General features: G+C 29.6%; 2 protein-coding genes across 2 annotated transcripts; both read right to left on the reverse strand.

Annotated features, from left to right (window-relative positions):
• Nucleotides 1-1,623: 1,623 nt before the first annotated feature.
• On the reverse strand, nt 1,624-3,554 carry LOC126676626 (zinc finger protein CONSTANS-LIKE 2). Its single transcript, XM_050370861.2, has 2 exons — nt 2,606-3,554; nt 1,624-2,148 (listed from the first exon to the last, which is right to left on the reverse strand). The coding sequence occupies exons 1-2, from the start codon at nt 3,500-3,502 to the stop codon at nt 1,786-1,788; spliced, it is 1,260 nt and encodes a 419-aa protein (XP_050226818.1). The 5' UTR covers nt 3,503-3,554; the 3' UTR covers nt 1,624-1,785.
• Nucleotides 3,555-9,391: 5,837 nt separating this feature from the next.
• Nucleotides 9,392-13,034, reverse strand: LOC126678153 (protein NSP-INTERACTING KINASE 1-like). The gene is made up of 11 exons (XM_050373041.2): nt 12,683-13,034; nt 12,425-12,557; nt 12,224-12,295; nt 11,972-12,115; nt 11,811-11,882; nt 11,519-11,578; nt 11,329-11,426; nt 11,079-11,228; nt 10,640-10,981; nt 10,029-10,408; nt 9,392-9,934 (listed from the first exon to the last, which is right to left on the reverse strand). The coding sequence occupies exons 1-11, from the start codon at nt 12,783-12,785 to the stop codon at nt 9,614-9,616; spliced, it is 1,875 nt and encodes a 624-aa protein (XP_050228998.1). The 5' UTR covers nt 12,786-13,034; the 3' UTR covers nt 9,392-9,613.
• Nucleotides 13,035-20,274: the final 7,240 nt, after the last annotated feature.

Raw genomic sequence — 20,274 nt, forward strand, 5'->3', positions numbered from 1 at the left:
TATGAAATTATAAATTAACTGAACCACGTGACATCTCAATTGGTAATTTTTTTATATTATACGTTTAATTGTCATGTAGGCACAGTTAAATTAATTTTAAAAAGTCGAATAGATTTTCATTAAGTTAGTCAAATTAGGATAAATTTACAACTTTTAAAAGGTTTGAAATGAAATGGATTATAGGTTAGAATTGATCTAGTAAAGGGATAATGATTATGATTATTGACAATGATGATTCTTACTTGAACTTTACTTAAACTTGGTGAATTAGGAGGCTTGCATTGAATTAAAGTTTTGTGTTTGTGTGTGGGAGCCAAATAAATTTATTTTCTTTGTAGATATACAAATTCTATATGGTTAATTAGCAAAGCAAAGTAGGGATCAGTACTTATCTTAAGATTCTAACTCAATTGAATAGCACTTAGTTTATTCTTGAAAACGACAATAAATTAATCAGCACAGTTTTCATATTAAGCCAAAGATGACTCCTCGTATCAAATTAGAGGAGCTAAATTTGATAAAAGTTATCAAGTCTGTTTCCATCCGGATCAGATTGAATATTTAATTTCACATATAAGAAATATTATGGGTTTAATATCTTAAAAACAAATATCGGGTGCGATCAATTCTTACTAATATTTTTCAATCGCCTCATTTACCTCAATTTGATATTTATCGTGTTCATTAGTTGTTTTTTTAAAATAATTTAAAGCGTTGTAACGCGTTAACCATGCAATGGATAACTTGACATATTTTAATAAAAAAAATTGACTTGTCATTAAGTGCGTAAAATGGTCTGGTTTAGTCACTTTCAACTAATTATAAGAGAGATTATTCGGTTTAGTTTGAGTTTTTATGCAACCCGACTAATATGTTCAAAATTTCAAATTACCTTTAAGAATGACTATAACTAATACAATAAATATTAAAGTTGACTAACTTAGAGAATTTTAAAAATATTGGCCTCGAATTTTAACATTTTTAGGAAAATTCTTAGATAGACTCAGTCTATCACGTCATTTATGTGTGAGCCTATCACATTATGACACGTCATTATAATAGTAGCAATATTATTATTCAAATGTGTAAATAAATAACAAATGAAAATATTATTTTATTTTCATAGCACCAGCAGGCTGTAACAACAGCCCACACAGGAACTATCAATAGCCCGCACCAGTAGCAACAGCCCATTCATGCAGAATCAATAGCTCACACCCGCAGCAACAGCCCACAAATGCAGCATCAACAGCCCACACCATTAGCAACAGACCACACATGCAGCAACAGTATCAATTTGCAAACAAAACTGAAAATTGGTGTATTTTGCGAAATTTTAAAATACGTGTTGTAATTGCAAATAAGATAAAATTTATATATTAATTTGTAATTAATTCTAAATTTATTTTAATTTATTAAATTCCAAAATTTAATTTTGGATTCTTAATTATGACAAACAGAGAGTTTTTTTTTTTTGAAAGGACAAACAAGGAGTTAGTTAGTTAGTTGATCTTTGTACCATTGCTCATTGAGTTTTAGCTCAAGCAATACCCAGCGGTTCTGAGTTGTGAGATCTTCAATTTGACGTATACAAATATTTTACTAGATATATATCCAAAATCATGCAAGAAATTTGATAATATATATTTCTTGATCTTCTAATTAGATCACAAAATTATAAGATATACAAGCTTTTACGAAATAGAAAGCATAATAAATAAGAACAAATAATTAGACTGCACCTTCAAAAATAAACTAGTACTATAGCTGAACAAGTATTAGGGTTTAATACGATGGAACAATGCCATATCCAATTTCAGGCATTAGTACTGATGTGGAAAACATCTGGTCGACTTCAACTTGAACATCGGTTCTCTTTGCGAACCGGCCTTTGATCCGAGGCCTGGTTTCCGCATACGCCTTTCTTGATGCATACCGTATTGTTTTCTCAAACTTCCGATTCTTCTTTTTCTCTCTGTATCTTAGAACCCTAGCCTCCCTGTCCCTCGGACTAAGTTGGGTCGGCGTCTGCATCGGAGAACTCGAGAAAAGATCGATCGTCCCTTTCGGGGGTCGTGGGTGCGAGATTGAGACATCACTCATTGTTGATTCAGGAACTACTCCAACTTCCATTGATGAGATTGATACCTAATTATACAGACAATGCAAAACAAATTAGTCACAAAATTTAAAGCATATTTGATGTATATGTTATCGTACGTGATTTCAATAGGTGAGATTTCAACAATGATATTTATAGTCAAGTACACGAAAATGTTCATCCAGTTTGAAGAATATATAAACAAATATCCACTTTATTCTATGCTCAAATTATTTTAATTAATTAAATAAAATTATCAAAAATTGAACTCCGGATTATTAATTCTAGTAGCATATCAAATAAACAATTCATCAGAAAATTCAAATTGTTAGATAAATTTCCAATTCTATATACAACAGAAATGCATGTCCAAGATTCATATTCAAAGTCAATAAGGTGAATTTTTAAATGCACAAAAAAACACAATTTTTTTGAGTAATTAAGATATAATCAGTGAATTAAGTTGGGAAGAATTAGCACAATTAGATAATTAAGAAAGCTTACACTGTTGCTGGCAGAACCATTGTAGCTATAATCAGGTTTTGAAGGCTCAAACTCCAAACCTAAATGAAAATCATGATACTGTTGATGAATATGATCTTTATTTCCAACACCATCAGGCACAACACTATCACCAGCTTGATGAACACCACCATAAATCTCTTGATGATGATCATGATGATGATGATTATCATGAGAATATTGATTATTCTCAACACCACAAGAATTTGAATTATAATCAACAAGATCCAAATACTCATCAACTTCACCACCAAACAAGAATCCATTATTATTATTACCATTGTTGTTGTTGTTGTTCTGATTATTATTATCATTACCATTGTTTTTAACTGGATTTATCAGTAACCATGAAGCTGCCTCATTTTCGTCTTCTTCTGCTGGGCTCATCAACATATCTTCAGTTGTTGTCTCACCGCCGGGACGACCAGCCTGAGGTCCGTATTGAAACCGCGAAATGGGGAGTATTGGCACGCGTTGGTGGCGGCGAGCCAGTGGGTTAGCTGAATGGATATCAGCGTCACAAGTAGTACATAGAGAAGCGGCGTCCGCTTTGCATAGAAAGGCGGCCGGAGCACGTTCACAAGCCTCACAAACCCATACGCGCTCATGACGCGACGCTACTCGATTAGCAGCGTGGATGCGAGCATCGCAACTTGCGCATAAGTAGGCTGAATCTGCCTTGCAGTACACGGTGCAGGCGGCTGCACGACATGTATCGCAGACCCTTGCCCAGTTGTTTCCGCCTCCTCCTCCGCCGTCTCCTGTGATCTCTTCTTTCAACATGGTGGCTATGAAGATTATTTTTGTATGTGAGTGTAATTTGAGTACAAGGAGTGAAAAGCATACTAGTAGAAGAAGAAAATCCATGAACTGCCACATGGCAAAAATTTGGTGGTCGAGCAAAGTAGTTGGATTATCATGTGGTTGGTTTGAGTTTTGAGGTGGGTCCCATCTCAGTCCTAGTTGGCATTTTAGTTGGATCTAACAAGAGTAAACTGATGTACTCGTTTTGTAATGAACACACTTTTCTTCGTCCAAAATTTCTGTGGGTCATTCGGATCAGTTTCTGTGTACACGTGTCGGCAAATGAACATACACAATTTTATTGTAATTGGAAGGTTTGACGTGTGAGGTACACGTGGAATTATTTAAATTTTTCAACCTAAGATAAATGTTAAAGTATGGACCATAGTAGAACACGTCATCATATTTGGAAATTTTTATCCTACTCGGAGGATAAAGAGTCTATTTATATGTCAAAAATAAAAAGGAAATTTCATTTTGCTTTCCTTGTCAAAGTGAAGCTGATGTGGAACCTATTTAGCTTTCAAGGAGAAGTAGCTGAGTCGGACAAACCCTAAATGAAATTCGTTTGACTAATAGGACACTGCCACATCACACACAACTGGATTAGGTTGCAGCCTGCGCCACAAGTTTTGTAAGACTATATAGAGCTACTCTCATCTCTTAAATGTTTTGATATGCCTTATGGGTCCTATGAATAGCTACATTACACTGTTTACTTATATTGTATTGATGTGCTGTTGTATTTTGCCATTATCCCGATTTTAGAAACCGAACCGAAGCCCACACGGATTTGGTATAGTGATCTTAGCTTCAGCCATTTACACGCTATAGTCGCGGGTTCAAATTCCGACTACGTTTGTTATTAAATAATGGTGTGGTTAGAATAGGGCTGTTAGGTCATTAATAATTGATTTTTGTTGGACCAATCTGACCGATTATGTCTGATTAAAACAGTGACCAGTTGACCCCGGCCACAAACCTTTTAGCTTATGATTATATGGAAGACGTGGAGGTTCTGTTCTCCAGTGATCTTGCTCTTCTATTTAAAAATGTTGCTGATGTTCTGAAATTCAAAGGAAATATGGCATACCATGGTTAACAACAGTGACATAGTTAGAAATTTTAATGAGGAGACAAAATTTTAGTTGACAAATTATATTTATTTTTTAAGCCAAATAACCTTTATGAAAAAAATCATTCAATTTTTTTTTTAAATTAAATTTTTTTATGATCAAGTGTATCTATTTTTTTATATAATTGATCAATTATCAACCATTAGTTCATTTGGTTCATCAAAATCAAATCACTTATGTAAAATTTTCTTAAACAATTATTCATAATTTAAGATAAAATCTCAAAAAGTATTTACTTTACTATAGCTTTAACAAATCCATCATTTGTGACTGCTAATTAATTAATAAAAATAAACTAACACACAAAATTAATATACTTATACCACAATTTTATAAGTTACATAAATTTAAATTACATAAAATAAAGACGAAATTATATGTCTTTAGCCTATTGGATTAGAAGAGGCACTGGAATTTTAAAATTTTAAATAGTTAAAAAAATAATAATGCTTTTAGAATTCTTTTAGATTAATAGGTGAAAATCTAAAAAGAGAATGGAATGGTGGTTCAGCCAGGGAGTGACCAGTGGGGGTGGGCATGGACCGGTTAACCGGTCCATGAGGGTAATTTGTAAACCGGTCCATTGTAATACGGTTTTTAAAATTAAAAACCTAAACCTAAAATTTTAAACGGTTAACCGGTAAATTGGTTAACCATAAAAAACAGTTCGGTTTTTCGGTTTTGCGGTTTTTAACCATATAACCATTAGAAAAATTAAAGACAAAAAAAGATATATTTTTAATTCTATTTGATTTTTAGCAAATAAAAAAAAACTATAAAAATTTAAATTATATTAAAAAAATATAAATCTAAACTATCTTATAAATAGTTAAATCAATGCAAATATTTAAAACTATTATTATTTACAAATAATTTATGAGTAATATTAAAGATAAGTTTGTATTTTTTGAATTGTTTGTAGTGTTGTTCACGTCCACTTTCTACTATTTATAGACTTAAATATTCCTATTTTTGTTAAGTAAATATTTTAATAAGGAAAACAAATTTCTTTTACAATATTTTCATATATAAAATCTCCTAAAATATATAAAAATATTCCTAAATAAAATATATGTCAACATATTTTTATATTTAGATTTTATTGTGTATATTATAAAATCAATATTATTTTATAGATCATAAAATATATCTTATTAATTATTAAAAATATATGAATATATATATATAAACCGGTTAACCGGTTAACCACGGTTTTTAGAAATTCAAAACCTAAACCTAAACCATTAACCATGAAAACTAAAAATCAAAACCTAAACCTAAACCGTTGGACCGGTTAACCACATTTTCCGGTTCGGTTTTCCGGTTTCGGTTCGGTTAATCGGTTTGACCGGTTTTTTTGCCCACCCCTAGTGACCAGCCAATTGCGGAGGAGGACCCTCTTCTCCTTCCCTCCGGCATTGGTTAATAGACCAAAAAAATATTATTATTGATCGAAACAATAAACCATTTGTTTAAAAAATTGTGTATGTTTTTAATATAGTTCATATGATGTTTAGTCAAGTATGTTTAAGACACTAAATATGATGGAAATCGTTTTATTAGAAATTATTAAAATGCATAACCTTTATATATGTCAAGATTATAAAATAACTTGAACCTAGCTCATTTCCGTTAAAAATACCATGTACCAATCAATTTAATTAAAATCTAGATTTTTGCCCTAATTAAGTTTATGGGAGTATTACTTTTGACATTAAAAAAAATACTTGAATAAATGCAAATCTTGAAACTATGATAGCATTTTAAAAATAAAAAGAAGTCTTTTGCTCTTCTTCAAATTAGGCAGTTATTTATGCCAAAGTTCAATGGCCATGTTTATCACATGCATTACGAAGGGTCTTTTTGAAACCCTAATAACTTTGAGCATTTAATGTAATTGTGATTGCCAAAGGGTAGCTAAGGAGATAAGCATTTAAAATTTGTCGGTAGCAGGAAATCAAGTAAGCTGGCCCAGATATCATTTATCTTTTGATTTTGATGCATTCTTTTTAGGGTGTTTATCAACTACTAAATTGTGAAAGGGCAATTCAAACACTCCCTCCGTCCCACTTAAGAAGATACATATCTCATTTTTATTTGTCTCACTTAAGAAGCTCATATCGTGTTTTTTGTGCCAATTTATATGAATTTTCCTTTTTCACCCTTTTTTTCTTTTTCCATAATTAATGACTATTAGTTTATACACAAAATACAACGCTATCATAAATAGGGGTAAAATAAGAAAACACCATAGTAATTAATGTTTTCTTAATATATGTGAAAAAGTCATTTGTCCTTTCTTAAACGGGACGGAGGGAGTATGTCTGTTGCAAAATGAAGGATGACTTATCCTTTTATTTTTAAAACAAACTATTTACAATACTTAGCTGGCAGTTATTTTTCCATTTTTAAATAATACAACTCGTCTAAGTGTAACTAAAATGATATGAACACCTGACCGAGCCGAAATGATAAAATTGAAATTTTATTTAAACTAAGAATATAAATATAATTATTATTTAAAAAACTTGTTTACTTTAGGAATATAATTTTAGTAAACAGAGAGATTAGCTTTTATGATTTATTTTGATTAATTCATAAATTGTTTTGCCCAAAACGAAAGACTTTATCTATAATATATAGACAAAAAGATAAAATCCATGAATTACAATAATAAAATCGCTAATTAAAAAGCCTAAATGATAGAAGTTTACCAAAAAGAAACGAATGTCGTGAGTAAAGATGATGAATATTTATTCATAAAAAAGCCAATGAATATTTATTGTCGGTCTGTTTTTCATTAAATTATACTTTCGAAGGGCTAAAACAAAACAACCCGACTGTTTATTAGTTACAAAATAGCATTTTTCTGTCTTGAAAAAAATATAAATTTGTTCATTTATGCATTCTGCATCAATATATTAGCTCTTAATTCTTAAACATATAATCAAAAACACACAAGTCTTTTTGCACTTTTTAGAGATTTTTAGTGGTATAAAAATAAAAAATAAAAAATGTATTACAGTCCACCCTCTGATAATTAATACACATGGTGGATCAAAAATTTATTAATTATTAGAATTATTAATTTATTGAATTTGTATAAAGAAATTATAAAAGATATTTTAAAGCATCTACATTCGTAGACCTAATATTAATATTATATTATAAAAGACTAACTAAATACACTTTACAATCACTCAATTTAAAAATAATAATTTTATATTCAATCTAAAAAATATCAATTGATATCAAACTAAAAAATAATTATTAAAAAGTTGTATTCATAAAGTAAAATAATTTTTTATATTAGAGATACTTTACTTACTTTAATTTTTTTTATCTAATTACTTCTTTTAATATTTCTCAAAAGAATAAGAAAGTCATAATTTGATGGTATTTTAACTTCCACTTTATGAATTAAGGTTAGTATTGTCTCAAATAGATCATCAATTGTTATATATTTCTTTAAAAAAATCTCTCTAATAATTAATATTCATGTAGAATATATTTTAAAATTTATTAATTATTAAATAATAGAATTATTAATTATCCGACGTGGAACGAAGTTGGTTCTCTCAATTTTCTATTAATTATTAGAATTATTAATTTATAGAATATTAATTATTAGAGGGTCGACTGTATGTATAATTCTGAATTAGCAAGTGTTTATGGTTTGATACAAAAAGGTTTAATGAGCTTCCTCTTCTAGGGTTTTAGTTGAGCTCATTGTCAACTGCTGGATGCATACTAGTTAACTTGTTCGGAGGTTTGGGTAACCCAGCCGGTCCATTCAGGCCCGCCCATCTTGATATATTATGGACAGACTTGAATTTTTAATATAACTGATAATATAATGTACAATTTATATGTGCGGGCAAGATAGTAAATTTGAAGTCTGAATCGGGCTCAAGTCGAGTTTGAAATTGCATTTAAACAAGTCAAGTCAGCCCAAATACGGCCCCGGCCGTGCAACCCGAAGTAAATTTGTCAAAATTGATAGATTATTTAGGAAAATAGAAATTAAAATTAGAGAATAATATATTTGATTCTTTTTTTTCAATTTTATAAAGGTACAACAACAATTTTCTTGAAGAAATTCAAGAAAATAAAATAAATTAAATTAACTAAGAGAAATTAAATCTAGAGCAAAATAATAATATTTCATGCATTTTAACTAGTTGAACTCATGAAAATTTAATTTATTTTTTTAGAAACTTGCACTATTTAATTTATTTTAAGAAAAATAAAATTAAACCCAAATATTTGAAAAGTTAATACTAATATAAACCAAATAGTAGATCATTTTGGCTTGAGTTTGGTTAGATGCACGCCCGTGATGGGGAGTGATGAAGTTTTTTTTTTTTTTGAGAATATGAGTGATTAAGCTTATGAATCATCACTTATACCCAATTTTCCAGTTTTGAATTTTGTTAATACTTTATGCCAAATTGAAGAGGTAAAATCTTTGTTCATTATTTGTATTTAGTTATTTTTATTACTTATATCTATTGAGTCAAATATGTAAACGTTACTAATTTCCTCCAAAATTTATAGTTTTGGCCCAAATGGTATGACGGAGCAATATGTCTTATAGCCCATCTCTCTTCCAAATTTAAATTTGTTTTTATTTTTTCATTTTAAGAAAAGTATATAGGTGAAGAATAAAAAAATTGATGCTGAAGTTCATGTTTACTGATTGCAAATTTGATTGCTGAATTTCATGCATTGAAAATCTGTTTTCAACATTAAATTAAAAGCATATGATTTCATAAGTTGAACAAAAAATATATATTCCTCAGCTCAATTGAATTACAAATTATGAAACTTGCATTATAATTAAAATTGTTAATTTTTACCAAAGCAAAATCTGTACAATTTAATAGAAACCTCAAAACCCTTTTGAGTTTTGATCATAACCTATATTATACAATAAAAAAGAACCTTCAATCATCATAACTCTATTACCAAAAATAAAATAAAATAAAAACTTCACCTATAAATTTCATCTAATAGTATTCTAATGTCTCTTTAAAATGGTAAATTAAATTTACCTTGGACCAGAAAGCTCCATTGCTTGGACTAGTAATGAAGAGTCATCAGTGAGATCAGAGTATCGATCCGACGAAGAGAATTCATGGGGTTTGGATTTGGTTGATTCTGCTCTTTGAGATGCTTCCCATTTTTCTGCAAGTCCATCTCCTTCAAGCATTCTTACTACTTCAGACATTTTTGGTCTATGGCTTGGAAGGAATTGAGTGCACAGAAGAGCAACTTGTACCATCTCCTCGAGTTCGATTCTGTCGTAATTACCCTTTAAATCTTTATCGACGAGCATTTCCAGCTTCTTCTCTTGATGAATTTTCTTGACCTGAAATCAGAAGAAATGCCATGAGATTCTGTTAGACTCAAATAAAGGTTTCTGAATGATTAATGAGTGAAACTGGATGATAATTCGCGCTCACCCAGTCGAGCATAACTCCTTTCTGGTTAGCTGCCTTGCCGAATTCTAGTGCTCTCTGGCCTGTGATTAGTTCGAGAAGCAGAATTCCGAATCCGAAAACATCCGTTTTCTCAGAAGATTGGCCTGTTGAAAGATATTCCGGTGCTATATGGCCGACTGTCCCTCTCACGGCGGTGGTGACATGCGAATCTTGATGATCTAAAAGCTTTGCCAACCCAAAATCGCCTACTACAGCCTCGCAGTAGTCATCGAGCAATATGTTTGCTGCCTTAACATCTCTATGAATTATCTTTGGATCACATTGCTCATGGAGATATAACAATCCTCTTGCAGCTCCTAAGGCAATTCTCTTCCTCGTACCCCAATCCAAGACCGGTTTCCCTGCCAAACATAATGCAGGATTAGCTCATCTGCTCACATATATACGTATGTAGCACAGTAGTGGAAATGTCAAAATGAGAGACAACTAAATGGAAAACATCGAATTGACAATGTTTTTTCAAGAATATGTTATAAATATAGAGTTTCAGGATAATTTTCGAAAATGGATAAGAAACTCCGAAACATAAGACTAGACAAATTTCCATCGTGACCGAAAGAAAAATGACTAACCTTTTAGCCGGGAAGCCACACTGCCATTAGACATGTATGGATAGACTAAAAGCCTTTCTGTTTGTGTGATACAGAATCCATATAGTCTGAGGAGATTACGGTGTACTGCTAGGCTGATCATCTCAACTTCAGTTTGGAATTGAATCTCTCCTCCAGCAGCATTACCGTCTTTAAGCCTCTTAACGGCCACAACAGACCCATCATTGAGAATCCCTTTGTACACATTGCCAAATCCTCCTTTTCCCAGAATGTTTTTGTTGCTGAAGTTGCTTGTTGCTACCTGAAGTTGTCTGAAATGGAACCTTCTTAAGTTTCCAAGAGAAACTTCTTCAAAATTTCGGTCTGTTATATCAGAGGAGGTATTATATGATTAGATCAGAGGAAATCAAGTCACAATTGGATGATACATTTGAAAGAAATTAATTGAATTAATACACACCCTTTACATCGAAAAATGTTGGTTGATTGTGTCGTTGCCTCCACCAAAGAAGAAACCCGAGTATGAAAATGAGGATTGAGACAGATCCGACACCAAAGCCAAATGCAAGGGCTACTTTATGATTCCTCTGTCTGCCGGAAGGCGAAGCAGCTTAAAAAGTAAATGTAATCAAATTTAGACTCAATCCAACAGCAATCTAGACCTTAATAGCAAATACTGGAAGAAAAACAGTTTAATCTAGTGTCCTTACCTTGTGTGCTATTCAAGTTCATGGACATTGGTATTAATGTTGTCCCAAAGCATTCTGGTTCAGACCCGGTTGGGCAGATTAGAGGATTCCCAACAATGCTGCATCAGCAAAGAAACACAATTCAAGCTTCAAATTTAAGCGTCCAATTCACATGTAGAGAGTCAGGAAGTAACAAGAATAGAGATTTTACTTGAATGTTTTAGCAGGAAATCTTGGTACAGGGCCACTCAGATTGTTGTAAGACAAATCACTGAAAATTCAAAGGCAGAAAACCTTTCTTAGTTACACACCATGTATCACATAAGCAGAAATACCGAAACGAGAAACAACTAAACGACATTTTTTACAAAAATAGAGTTTCGAAGTTTCAAAAGCTGATCAATTTCTCAAAACATAAGACTGAAGAACTTTCTGTGCAACATATGTTAAACTTGTTCTACTGTAAAATAATTGATGCACAAAAATAGTGTCACAAGACTTACAGAAACACGAGCCCGGTCATGTTAGCCAGTGACATTGGGAATTCACCAGAGAGACTGTTGTTATTTAGCCTCCTATATAAGATTGCAGCAATCAAGAGTTAAAATTTTAGACCAATAAAAGGGAAATTCATGTTTTTGAGTCAAAAAATTATGGTGCTTACATGTATTGGAGATTTTTCAAGTGGCCAAGAGAAGAGGGAACATCCCCAGTAAAAAAATTGTTTGAAACATCAAGTGTTTGAAGCTTTTTAAGCCTCCCAATATCTGCAGGAATTTGTCCTGTTATATTATTATTCTGCAGCAACCTGCAAAAAAATATGCAGCTTACTATAAAATGTTAATGCCATAACATAAATGCAGAGTAAATAGCTATAACTCATTTGGGTCAACCAAACAAATTTGTGGATACTTACACAATTTGAAGATTTGTCAAGTTACCAATGCTTGATGAGAGAGTACCAGATAAATTCTGGCTAGGAGTACCCCTGCAATTATTCATGAAAACACCATTTCAGAAACATCAAAGATTTTGTCATTAATGCCCTTCTTTCTCCTCAATTAATTGCTACACTTTCAAGAATTTAATGAACCTTCAACTAAAAAAAAGTGCTTACAGGCCAACGACAAGACTTTCAGGTGAACAAGTGACCATAGTCCAACTACATGGATCAACAGCATCTTCATCCCAATTATCAAGAACACCATGAGGATCATGCAATGAACCTTTTATTCCCATTAATGCTTGAACTGAAGAAATTTAACATAATTTTAAGTACCCATATCATCAAAACAAACTTTTTTTTCCTTTACTGAAATCAAATCAAACCAAAGATTAAAATTGGACACACACAAAAATAAATAAAGAAATTTACCTTCAAAGTTTACACCTTTAGGAGATAACAACCCATTTCCTATACTCCAAAACCAAAATAAACTAATAACACACAACCAAGCTTCTCTTTTTCTGATACTCATTGAAGCTTAATGTACAAAATTTTAAAAAAATGATTTTCAAATTCTTCTACTAAAAAAAGACTAAACTTTCAAAAATGGGTTAGTATATTTTTTGAAGATAAAATTCCTTTTGGTAAAGAACACAATTCTTGCTTTGCAAACCAAAGCTCCATTCATCAAAATCTTTTGTTAAAGAAGGAGCACTTTTTATGTAAGTATAAAGAGAAGTAGCACGCCTGTCACTGAGCCAGTTATGCTAAAGAAATGGATTTTTTTATATTTTATATTTTATAATTGCTTTGTCCATAATCTTAAAAAGAACCAAAGTTTGCAAAATCTAGACAAATATTCTCTTAAACAAGGAGAAAATAGGGAATTCTTTTATTAGTGACTTAATCATGTATTGGCCGAGAGAGAATAAACATCTCAGTTGTTTTTAATAATAATAGAGTTCATAAGAAAAATACTTGTTATTCAAAATACATACTATTATCTTTTAATATTTGTTTGCATATAATGAAACAAAACTTCCTCTATGTGTTAGTGAGTGTATTTTAATAGTATATGTGTGCATTCGGTTCAAATTAAATTGAATCGAAAAAAAAAAATCTAAATCGATATAATTTATTTGGTTTATTTATTAGGTCGGTTCATCTTGGACTAAGATTTAACTAAAATTATCTATTTGTAATCAAATCAATCTTAAAAATTAAATTTTTATTTTGAACGAAATTTATAACCATTGGTTCGGTTATTGGGTTAAATTTGGTTTTACAAACCCCTAAGTTTATGGGTTCTTACAAATAAAAGACTTGTACCTTGTACTTAAGAAACAAGACAAATATACTGCATTGAGGTTGTTTTGTTTATATCTATATGTAGTCTTATATTGGATTGTGCTTGCTTTGGTTAAAAAGGAAATGGTATAAGTGAGAGAGAGCTATATAATATTGAAAAATTATACTCTATTCCCTATTTCAATAATTGGGGATTAAATTTTTTTTTTTGCAAAGTCTATAAAACATTAAGGAATCAAAAATTCTTTGAGTTTGGCCATAGAGTAAAAGACCTAAAGCTATTCTTTTTTAAATTTCCATTTTTTGTATTTTTGTATTTATTTTTTGAGAATGTGAGAATCTCGAGGCACATTTTTAGGGGGGGCATGAGATTTGATAAGTGGATTTGGTCATCCACTATACAGTTTTTTTAGGACCATGACCACATAGGTTGATAATTTGTAATTATGGAATCACTAATGTACTATGTATTTAATTAATTACGTAAAAATTCTACCACCACACTGCCCCTATGATTCGTTTATGCATATTTTATGTACAAAAGTAAATTTAAATATTTAAAATTAATTTCTAATAATATACGGAACTTAGCCACCTCTTTTTTTTTTAGTATTAACAGTTTTTTTTTGGTGACGAGGACTCAATTTACTGAGCCGAAACTTAATATCATTGTCAAACTCCGGGATGTGGACCGCCTGCAATCTCACATACCTGGTAATTCCGGACTATAATGGCCAACAATCCAACCTCAACCACTTCATATTAAGAAAGGGCGTAGCCGGAGTTCGAAGCCGCGACCTTTGGCGCCCAGATGGCTGAGGCTACTCTTTCACAAAAATAGTTTAAGAAAAAGATTAGTTTACACCGATCCAATGCACTAAGAGAAAATTTAATTAATAAAAGAAAAACTTTCGTGTTCCTAAGAAATAAAAAAAATTACTTTTAGTGTTAGAAAAAATTTAATTAATAAAAGAAAAACTTTCGTGTTCCTAAGAAATAAAAAAAATTACTTTTAGTGTTAGTTAGATATAAAATTTAAATTATATTAGACAATAATTTATGTAGTATATATTATGACACGACAATGACATTTTAAATGAATTGTAAATTTAATCTCTATAATTAATTAATTCAAACTCAAAATAAAATAATTATAGTTAATTAATTTTAAAATTCTTATAACAATGTAATTTTTTATATTTTCTTAATCACGTAGTATAAGGGACGGAGGTAGTAAATATAATAAGATTAGTCATTATTTATCATTCTAAATCCAAATAATATAATAAGCTTAGATAAATCTAAATATCAATATATTTTCATATAAACAAAGCAAATAAATATTCACTTTTAAGCTGTAAAAATGTTTGGGGGGAATTGCTTTTAAAGATTCCATATGGGCAGCACAATTAGCTAACTCTCACTCACAGACAGTCATTCCACAACTACAATTCTATTCAATGAAATTTAAAAACTTTTAAAAGTAAAAGCTGCCATGTCTACCCCTCAAGTAATCGATTTTCATTTCCTTTTTAACTAAAAGCACTTTTTTCTATAAGGGCATTTCTTTATTATATGGTGTTTTATTTAACAATCATTACTAGTATTGGGTTTGTGCTTTGAGCCTTAGCATGCTTGTTGAATTTGGTATACTTGAAGGATTACAATTTACATGTAGGGGCATGTATTAATTGCTTCCGCATCGAATCAAATCGAATTGACCGGAATTCAATTTTTATAATTAAATTATAGCAAATTATGTATAAACCATATTATAACCGAATTAAATAACTTATTTTGATTCGATCGGTTAATCAATTAACCGAATAATATAATTTTATTAACATTAATTATTCAAAAAATAGTTGAAAGAACATTAGTGTGAATTGTTCATTACTTGCAAATTTAAAGGACATGCTGATATATAAATCATATTAAACTAACTAATTTGGTTTATTTAGTTGGTCCAAATAATTTAAAAATATTAAATTAAAAATCAAATCATAAAACATTTTAAAAAATAACCATAATCAAATCAAGCCAAATTAAATAAAAATAAAATCAAACTAAACTTTTTTTCCCAATTAATTAGGTTATATCTAAATACGACACACTCTAATTACATGGAATTTTATAGGATTTCATTTGGGAATTATGAATTAATAATTTGAGAGTATACAAACTTAACGGGCTATAAATTTAAATAATTGGTTCATTCATTTATTACTAAATTTAAAATATTTAAGTTTAATTTGATTAAAATCCTATTATCTATATATAATATAATTTGTTTGAATAATATTAAATTTATATGTATTCAGATAGTTAAAATGTATGATATATGATTTTTTGATTTGTAATTTTAACATATATGTTTTATTTTAATTATTTTGTAAAAACATTTTTATTAAAATAAAAAAGAGAACTAAACTTTATTCTTCTAATTTGGGATTGTTTTTTATTTATTTCAAAAATGGATCGATTTGGCTAAAGTCACTTTCAAACTAAATTATAAACCAATTTGTACATCTCCAATAATTATCGTCACGATGAATGTATTATATGTCAAATTAAGGATTTAATTTTAAGCATGTTTATCCAAGTTTTTTGATCTATTATTTGAATTAATTATTGTGCATAATTAAATAAAAATTAACTAATATAAATATATTTCATTCCTTTTAACCCGTATTGAAACAGAGTTATCAGGATTGATATGATTTTATATGGGTAATTAATGATGACATTAGTATCTATTATTAAAATTCGCTAATTTGATTTTTTGAGCTTAAATTTTACTTTTAATTTCAAAATAAAAATGATAGACCCTTTCTATGTCATGCATGCTTATCATATTTTAAAAGACATCATCTCCTTTTAATAAATAAATAATTTTTTTGAACTCTTATTTGAATACAATGCATGAAATAAACATTGGAACAAAAAATTTCTTAGTTATTACTTATTAGTAATTATTAAAATTTGAAATCAAAATTTTATAATTTAAATATTTCCCCACCCACAAAAGAAAAGGCAAAATTGACTAAACACAATGAAAGAACATAGCACATTAATACTGAAAAAATGGCATATATGTCCAGAGATTAAGGACCAAAATATGCTAGAACAGCTAGGCATAATTGTCCACTTCTCCACATCACCTAAACAAATAAAAATAAAATCAAAACAAACAATCCATAACCTTAGATTTTGAATCCAATTATCCAATATATTATAATTTTATAAGTATAATTTAACTGCTCATTCTGTCAACTTATTTTTGTTTGTCGTACACTAAATTTTTTAATAATAACACCAATAATATAATTAGGAGTATTTCTATCATGTTTTTGCAGGACAATTTTTTTTCATAGAGTATATTTTAACATTTAGTTGGTTTTTTTTCTCATAGACGATCGTACTAGTGGAACACGCTCGTACATATTGATTATACTTTATATATTATATTTATTTCAAATTCAATATCGTACTCATTATATACAGTACTTTTTAATTAATATATACAAGCGTGTTCCATCAATACATTAAAATTAATATCTTAGGATAGATGTAAACAAAATACCATGTCAATTGTAAAAGATATGGATTGGTCCGTCTAATATATTTATTGAGTGTTCGAATTTGTTTATAGCGTGAAATCAACATTACCACAGCTTCAAATAATTGTTGTGGATTGAATGAATGGTGAGAGTAGAAAGACACATGATAATTGTCCGAACAAAATATGCACCTTAAAACAAGACATTGCATAACATTAATTCAACCTAACTTCAAACATCCTTTCACCCCATCCTGTCCCCATATGTCACACTAACCTTCAAATGGGACTTACTAATTAAAGCCTTCAATTCTGTTATAAATTATTTATTCACATAATTATATTAATCGATAATTTTGATTAAAATTGAAACATTTCTGTACAATTTATTTGCTCCAATTACATTTAATTTTATCTTGTATTATTCACCTAAGATATAGTAGTTCTCAAGGTTTTTTTTTATTAATTTTCATGTTGTATAAAAATGGCTTAAATGCATAAAAAAATCACCAACTTTCGCGTGTTTTTAGTATTTAACACGAACTTTTAATTTTGGCATAAAAATACACGAACTATCTGATTTTTGCAATAATAACACGAACATCATTTTGGGCATAAAACGACGCCGTTTCTCCCCTAAAACGGCACCGTTTTTGCCTTAAAACGACATCGTTTTTTGAAAAAAATGCAAACTTGGTCTTATATGTAAAAATTTAATAGTTCATGTATTTTTACGCCAAAATTAAAAGTTCGTGTTAAATACCAAAAACACGCGAAAGTTGGTGATTTTTTGTGCATTTAAGCCTATAAAAATTACTCCTTTTTATGATGACTTAATTAATGATTATTCATGTCATAAAGAATGTTGCAAACATCTTAATAATTTTTTGATTTAAAAATATCAATACCTAAGAGACAATGGGCATAATTAGTGTGGCCCTAATTGGAGAGCTAAATATAATCATTGATTAGGTCTTCCATTAAAGGTGGAAATAATTGAATGAGTTAGCACTTTATAAAAAGAACATTAATAAATATTTATATATACTTATACCCCACTCAATTTCGGTTTTGTGATCCAACTTAGATCGTCCAAGTTCACTCATATGCATCCATTATTTCACAGTCATATGTTGATTTGATGTCTTATGACAATTAGATCATAGTTTTGCTGCTTTAAGTGTGCATTTTAATTAATTTAGGATACATTTTCAAGCTGTAAGTTGTAATATTTTCTATCAATAGAATTGTAGGACTTTAATCTAACGCAGATAGCATAATAAATCTGAAATTTATTTATTTTTTATTGAACGAGAGATAGATGGGTGACTATCACTTGACCGCCGATCGTAAGTTATCTCTCTATTTCTTTCCATTTTATTTTTATTTTTTAATTATTTAATATAGTATATATATTTTATAGTCACTGGCCGTTTTTTTCATCTCGTGTGGTTTTTCTTTCTGATTTTGTTATTGTAGATGGTAACTCAAAAAGAAAGAAGACAATAATAATTGGAGTAGCAAATCAACTATAATTAAATATTTTCTGATTTTCTTTCAAATTATATATTTATTAAATATTTTTGGTAACTCAAAAAGAAAGAAGACAATAATAATTTCTTATTCTACGTGGCAGTTTTTGATTGGACGTGATCGAAGCATCTTTAAAACAAAAGAATCAAATGAAAATATAGTGACATATGAAAGCATCAATAAGGACAGTGGGGAAGAGGAGTTGGGATTGACAGGAAAGTGAAAGAGATTAAAATGTTCACAAGATAAACAGACAATAATGGCGTTAGCACCAACTTGATGTAAAGATAAAAGTTAGTGTATAGGAACATTTAGGTCCCATTTTTTTTTTGTTTATTTCGCAAATATATGATATTCATCGGTTATTTTTTTAATAGAAAAAACGTGAGTGAATCCGATGTTAATTTTTTTTATACTTCAACCGAACCAACAAATTGCGGAAGTCGGAATCAAATTCGCAACCTCCACAGACAATTCGGAGAGCCTAGCCGTCCAGCTAGCTTTACTTGCTCAGTTTTTATTTTCTTAACCTCTCAATTGATAAGTATGCAAAACCTACCGTTTGAATGTATGAATTTAGAATCCTACCCACCAAAATTATTTGATATTTTGGTCCATGCCATCTCCGGTGTTTTTTTCTCTTATCATCAATGTGTCTCTTTTTCTTTTTAACATCTTATTGCCGGTAAAATCATCATAGCACTTCATTTTACTTTCTTATTATTTTGTTCTATGCAGATTTCATGATTAAACATAGATTCCATGCCTGTAAATTATAAAATTTATTATAAATTTTAGCATGTTTTTCTATTGTAATGCAAACTTTTAATTTTATTAAAATCATACATGACCTACTATTTTTTTTTCAAATACTAATTTTTTTATTTTAAACATTGAATATTCTGATAAAACAAATACCAATAATGTACATTCTGGTTTTCATGTTAGAATTTTTTTATCAAAAAGTCATTTTATATTTTGAATTGTAAGAAAATAATAATTTATTTTTGCATTTACTATAGTGAAAAGGATAATTGTAAGTCCCGAAAATCAAACTACAAGATAAAAATATTATATTTTGATTAAAAGTTATAATTCTTTTAAAAGAGATTAAAAGATTTTTATTCTATCTTCATGTCATTCAAACTCAGAATTTATCAATTTTAAGTGAGACGCTCTTGTTATTTGAACTAATCCACATCGTAAACAAAATTACAGCTTCAATTTTCATTACAATTAATAAAAAAAATTAAAAGAAAGGTTTTCTATTTCTTTTTTTGTTGACGTGGAAACTCCCGTCGGAGCCCGACCACCTGGGTAAACCCTCGGGAGGTTAGCTTTAATATCCCACTGTCTGTATCTCCCATTTAATATGAGTCTTTTAACAACTCATTTACAAATATTTTCAATAAATTCCATTTTGTATGATATGAGATTCGAACTTAGGTTGTTTAAGTTTCAAATTTAGTGATCACATTTGTGACCAATTGAGCCAACGCTACAGTTTCTATTTCTTTTATTCCCAAAGCCCTCAGATGCTCTCAAATATACCTATTTAAAGCAAAAATACATGATTAAGATTCTCTCAAAATCTTAAAAATAATATTTGTAGGAAAATAGA

Source organism: Mercurialis annua, linkage group LG4 (assembly GCF_937616625.2).
Source record: "Mercurialis annua linkage group LG4, ddMerAnnu1.2, whole genome shotgun sequence".
Classification (NCBI taxonomy): domain Eukaryota; kingdom Viridiplantae; phylum Streptophyta; class Magnoliopsida; order Malpighiales; family Euphorbiaceae; genus Mercurialis; species Mercurialis annua.

Excerpts from the sequence above, each read along its gene's own strand:
- LOC126676626 (XM_050370861.2), bottom strand. The coding sequence starts at position 3,502 with ATGTGGCAGTTCATGGATTTTCTTCTTCTACTAGTATGCTTTTCACTC. Across the intron at positions 2,149-2,605 it reads ATGGTTCTGCCAGCAACAGT|GTATCAATCTCATCAATGGA; the intron begins GTAAGCTTTCTT and ends CTGTATAATTAG.
- LOC126678153 (XM_050373041.2), bottom strand. The coding sequence starts at position 12,785 with ATGAGTATCAGAAAAAGAGAAGCTTGGTTGTGTGTTATTAGTTTATTT. Across the intron at positions 12,558-12,682 it reads TAAAGGTGTAAACTTTGAAG|TTCAAGCATTAATGGGAATA; the intron begins GTAAATTTCTTT and ends AAATTTCTTCAG. Across the intron at positions 11,427-11,518 it reads TTTCCTGCTAAAACATTCAA|CATTGTTGGGAATCCTCTAA; the intron begins GTAAAATCTCTA and ends TTGCTGATGCAG.